Raw genomic sequence first — 5,251 nt, forward strand, 5'->3', positions numbered from 1 at the left:
TGCAATATAAGCAATAGAAACATTTAGAATTGACTATTATATTGCTATTAAGGATATGATAGTTTGGTGGGATGTGTTTGGGATAGAAGATGGTGGCATTCTATGAATAGATGAATGAGAACCTAACGAAGAATTCTAACACTAATGATGCCATTGCTGTCACGATCAATGAGTAGGAGAAAGGGCTATAGTAGCCAAAAAGAGATGCTTTTGTCTTAGTTATGGCATGAGCTTTCCATCTCATAGAGTATGGCTTATGATGGCCTACATAATTAGTGAATGAGTAGGAAATTTGGAGTTCTAAATTGCAAGGGGTCGGTATGCTTTATTATGGTCGTTTAGGAAGCAAAAGGTGGCCGCATGCATTCCATAAAAATGATAAAAAGGAAAGAAAGCTTTTAGACCTTTAAAATCTAAAAATGTAGTGGAAAAGCTTAAGCTTTAGAAAATTAAAAAACATGTAGAAGTTATAGTTCTTTAAATTAGACATAGGCATAGACAAAGGGAACTTCTTACCTAGAAGATTGGACTTAGAGCTTGATGGCATGCCCCTTTCTTGTTGCACATTAGGAAAGGGCATCCTAGTCATGCATGCATGCTTATTGTCCTTCTCCACTCTGATGTTAGCTTCATTGAGGAGCGCTCGACCAGGAATTGACTTGTTGTGAGCCCCCATAATTTCTTCCAGATCCTAGTGGCCATCATTCTCCTCCTCCTAGTCGATGGACACCTTCCTATCTTCCCAAGAGGCCATGGGGTTCATGGCTAATGTATTGAAAAGAAAAAGTGTTAAACAACAGGTTGCCGATAATGTTTCCATAAGCTCTATTTAGAGAACTAGCCATCCCTTGATCATGATGAGAAGTTGTAAAGGGGCATCGGGGGAGGGGGATGGCGTGCATGATGGGGGCAAATATGGTTCCAAACTGGAAAAGATAGGAGGAAGATTCTAGGCCCAGACTTCCTAGAGGAGAAGAGACCAAGGGCATGCTTGAGTGTGAGTCCATTCATGTAGACTGCAAGGCTTTGCCCCCCCCTTGATGAGGGGGAGAGAGCCTTGGTGACTATGCTCAATCTCTTTCAAGAGGGCAGCATTCGATGTGTGGGAACTCCGGGCGGATCTTAAAATCAATTGGCTTGTTTTCTCCCTTTTTTGTAATGAAGCGTATTTGTTATTACTTCCCAATATAAAATATACTTCCCCGAGTGGGCTTGCGGCCAGCGCCTGCACCGCTTTGGCTTTCTACTACCTCTCTCTCAGATGTTTTCTTGAACGCAGCGTTCAAAAAGCTTCGACGTGAAAAGCGGCCAGACCCAATGTTCTGGCCCAAGCAGCAACGTCAGCTCTCGGAACGCACACGTGGACAGACAATCTAGTCCAATAAGATTGATTATTGATCAGAAGCGCTATAAATACACACACACACACACACATCACGTAGGCTTCTTCTCTCGTCTGCGCACGTTGCCTTCTTCTCTCGTCTGTGCTGCGGCTTGAGTCAACATGGCAGCTCGTTATAGCGCCAGTTCTATCGGATGGCTGCGTGACCTCCATTATAAATGCAATAGAGCACTCCTCCACACAAGATATGTTGCCCTCGTCATGATCGTAGCTGCCAATCTTATCTGCAGTGCTAATTTCTGCCGCGCCTCTAATATTAACGCCGTCTCCGGTCAGCTACGTCATCATGATAATGAGCAGTACATGGTAGCTGGAGATCGCTATGTTATCACCATAGCCGAAGACGACCGGATGATTCCTGATTTTCAGGCGAATATAACATCTCAACATATATTAACAGATGGAAACAAGGACATCGCATCGACTGGCCGTGCAGCATCCAGCTCAATAAGAATGAAGCTGAGACGTCGTCAACATCCAACAACTGACACGAATGAGAACCTGATAAGGCGCGCAATAAAGAAAGGCCGCCATCGCTTGGATGCCTTGTCAGCTCGCCGCGTCGAATCATCTCACATTACACATTCGTTTGGCGCTGCGCCTGCAAATCATCACAGCCCATCACTGAATCTGGAATCCGTTGACGGATATACTGATCTCTTATACGCCACTAGTTTCGAATTTCTCACCACTTTCCAAATTGGAAGCCCTCCCCAGAACGTCACGGCCATTGTTGACACCGGTAGTGACCTTGTATGGACCCAATGCCAGCCTTGTAAGGATTGCTTCACTCAGCCCCAACCTCTCTTTACCCCTTCCAAATCAGCCACATTCACCCCACTCTCATGCCTTAATAACACCTTCTGCACCTTTCTTAATAATACTGGTCCAGGAGCAACCACCTCTTGCAATGTTCATAGAGAGTGCTCCTACACCTACTCGTATGGGGACTCTTCCGAGACAAATGGAGTTATGGCCACTGAGACTCTCACCCTAGGCTCTCATACTACTTTCCCTAATTTGGTATTTGGCTGTGGTCAAAAGAATGGTCCGAATGATAGTTTTGCTAACTCTAGTGGGATTATTGGTCTGGGTCAAGGCCCGCTTTCCCTCATCACTCAACTTGGTCCCTCCATTAATTCTAAGTTCTCCTACTGCTTGGTACCCTGGGATTCCCCACCGACAGTACTAGGTACCCTTCTATTTGGTGATAATTGCAAACAATATTCATATGAAACTACTCCTTCAACTCCTATCATCACAAACATGGGAGCTAATCATGTGTATGAGACCTTTTATTATGTGTCACTCCAAGGTATAAGCATAGGTGGGAAGCCTCTCAACATCTCTAAGCACACTTTTGATATCCTTCCTAATGGTAGTGGTGGTCTCATTGTTGATTCCGGTACTCCTATCACATACTTAAAAGATTCAGCATACCAAGTCATTCTAGAAACTTTCACCTCCCTTATAAAACTTGATAAGAATGTTACACAAGGTGACTTGGACCTCTGCTATTTGATCCCAGAAAATGGTAGTTTCATTGTGCCTACCTTGACATTCCACTTTGAGAAAGTTGATCTCCACTTGCCATCAGAAAATTACTTCATCAAAATTGACAAGAACGTATGCCTTGCAATGGGAAGCGGTGGAGATTCTTCAATATTGGGTAGCATACAACAACAAAATTTTGAATTTGGATTTGATACGAAGAGAAAAACTCTCTACATGAAGGAGAGGACATGTGAACTATTCTAGAAACTACTCATATTTCTTCCTTGAAGGTGCTTATACCCTTCTACTACTACTAAGGAAAAATATGGTCTCTTGTAAGCTTTCCATCGTAGAAATTACTCATGTTTCTTCCTTGAAGATACATATATCCTTCCATGACTAAGGAAAAATATGGTCTATTTATAATCTAGAAACACAAAAGATACGATTAGCATTTTGCTTCTAGTTCAAGTTAGCAATTACCTCTTCATAGTGTACAAAACTAAATATTAAGCTTGTGTTAATCATTACACCACATGTCTAAAACTCCCCACAATAGTACTTCACAAGTACCTTGTAATATGTGTCATGATATAAAAGAAACACTTGTTTGCTACATGAATGTTTTGGTCCTTACTTTTTAGGACTTGATCTATTGTTGCCTAGAATTGCTCTTCTAGCATGCATATAGAGGAGGTGCAAATTGGAAATAAAATGGTTCAAAATTACATTGACAAGTAACACCAATTTCTAACGTGTCACATTGAGTTGATTACATTAGAAGTCATAGTTATCAAGAATGATGGAAGGACTATTAGAACTAATATAAGGGATTTGGAAATTGTTGCAACTTGGGGTATCAACTTGTTTTGTCTATAGTAGATACCATGTGCGTAATTAAGCACTTAGTAGAAAAATTTACTGTGTGCCTAGAATCTATTAGGTTAAGGACTACACATGGTCATAAATATATTATTGCATTTGGCATATTACAAGCTTATATACCAAACAATTGTTAGCATGCTAACACATGTCAAATCAGGGGTGCTATTTATTTGTGAGGTTTTTCTCATGAGATTACTTCTAATAAGGACTTTTCTCACTCCATTACTTCTAAATGTGCAATTCTAAACATTCATCTTAATGAATGCTAGTCATGTAAATTAAGGTGAATGTGGTTACAAGCCACTTTAGTGTCCTAGGCTCTATTTCACTATATTTTGAACAATATGTGCATATACTACCAAAAGTTGATGGAACTTTTGCAATGATATGATGCAAGAATCAAAGGTTTTGAACAAGTTTTAAGTTGCCAAATTTCACAATCTGTAAAATTGAATTTCAAATGTGCCTAAAAATCCATGAAAGCATAACTAATCAGTGTTATTTGGAACTATTGAAAATGTTGAAAATTTTTGTCAACGATATTAATCTTGTTACAATGCATGGTATGTATATCAAGGCACTTTTCAAAAATGTTTTAACTTGATAAAAAGATCTTTGAGATTATTTTTCTTAGGATCATAAATTTTTTCCTATAACTTTTTATGAAAATTGAAGGGTGGCCATAAAGGATACATTTAATTACTTATTTTGACATGTTCTTTTTAATCTTTTTATATATTATTTAAAGCTTTGCCTTGGGAATCCCAAGCCAACCACAAGGTTCCCAAGCCTATGTAACACACTGAGGAGAGGTTTAGTATTCAAGAAATAAAAAGGATTTTTAGAAGGGTGACGAGTGATATAAAACTGAAAGGGTTCTAGAAAGGTGAGTCTTTGAAAAGTTGTATGTGGATCTCTCTCTCTCTCTCTCATATGAATTTAATTAAATATATGAGATTAGATGACATGATATATTTTAATGGTTGAACATATGCATCATTGTGTACATACTCTAAAAACATTCAAAAATGCACATACACTATAAAATTAGATGAATTTTTTAAAAGAGAGACTAGGGACTCCATGCATAGATTCTCTCGACGCTTAACATCAATGTTCCCCCAGTGCTTCCTTTCGCACCACACCGGGGTTCAAAAGCATGTTTCATGTGGCAAGAGAGTTCATGGAAGGTTGATATAAGGAGCATAATCCGAACTTTGAAAGCTTTGACAACTTAGACTAATATAATATTGAATGCAGGATATGGCACTCACTGATGTATAGGGTGCACAACCAACATTAATAGGATCAAGCCTAAACTATATCTCGAAACAACCCTAAAGACCATTTCTCAAAGGTTCTAAAAAACAAACACATTTAATGGTTATTTCTATTCAAATCGATTCTTTCATGCATGCATAATATCCTCACACAATAAGCCAATAATATTACATAAATTTAACAATCCAT

At 39.1% G+C, this 5,251-nt stretch overlaps 1 protein-coding gene across 1 annotated transcript; it reads left to right on the forward strand.

Moving 5' to 3' along the window:
- The first annotated feature begins 1,504 nt into the window (after nt 1–1,504).
- On the forward strand, nt 1,505–3,160 carry LOC148038976 (aspartic proteinase nepenthesin-1-like). The gene has a single exon (XM_087675299.1). The coding sequence runs from the start codon at nt 1,505–1,507 to the stop codon at nt 3,158–3,160; it is 1,656 nt and encodes a 551-aa protein (XP_087531425.1).
- Nucleotides 3,161–5,251: the final 2,091 nt, after the last annotated feature.

The sequence above is a fragment of the Lygodium microphyllum genome, chromosome 3 (assembly GCF_053477565.2).
Source record: "Lygodium microphyllum isolate KBCC chromosome 3, Lygodium_microphyllum_v1.1.10, whole genome shotgun sequence".
NCBI lineage: Eukaryota > Viridiplantae > Streptophyta > Polypodiopsida > Schizaeales > Lygodiaceae > Lygodium > Lygodium microphyllum.

What these genes read in the sequence shown, in the direction of transcription:
- LOC148038976 (XM_087675299.1), top strand. Translation starts at nt 1,505, where the DNA reads ATGGCAGCTCGTTATAGCGCCAGTTCTATCGGATGGCTGCGTGACCTC.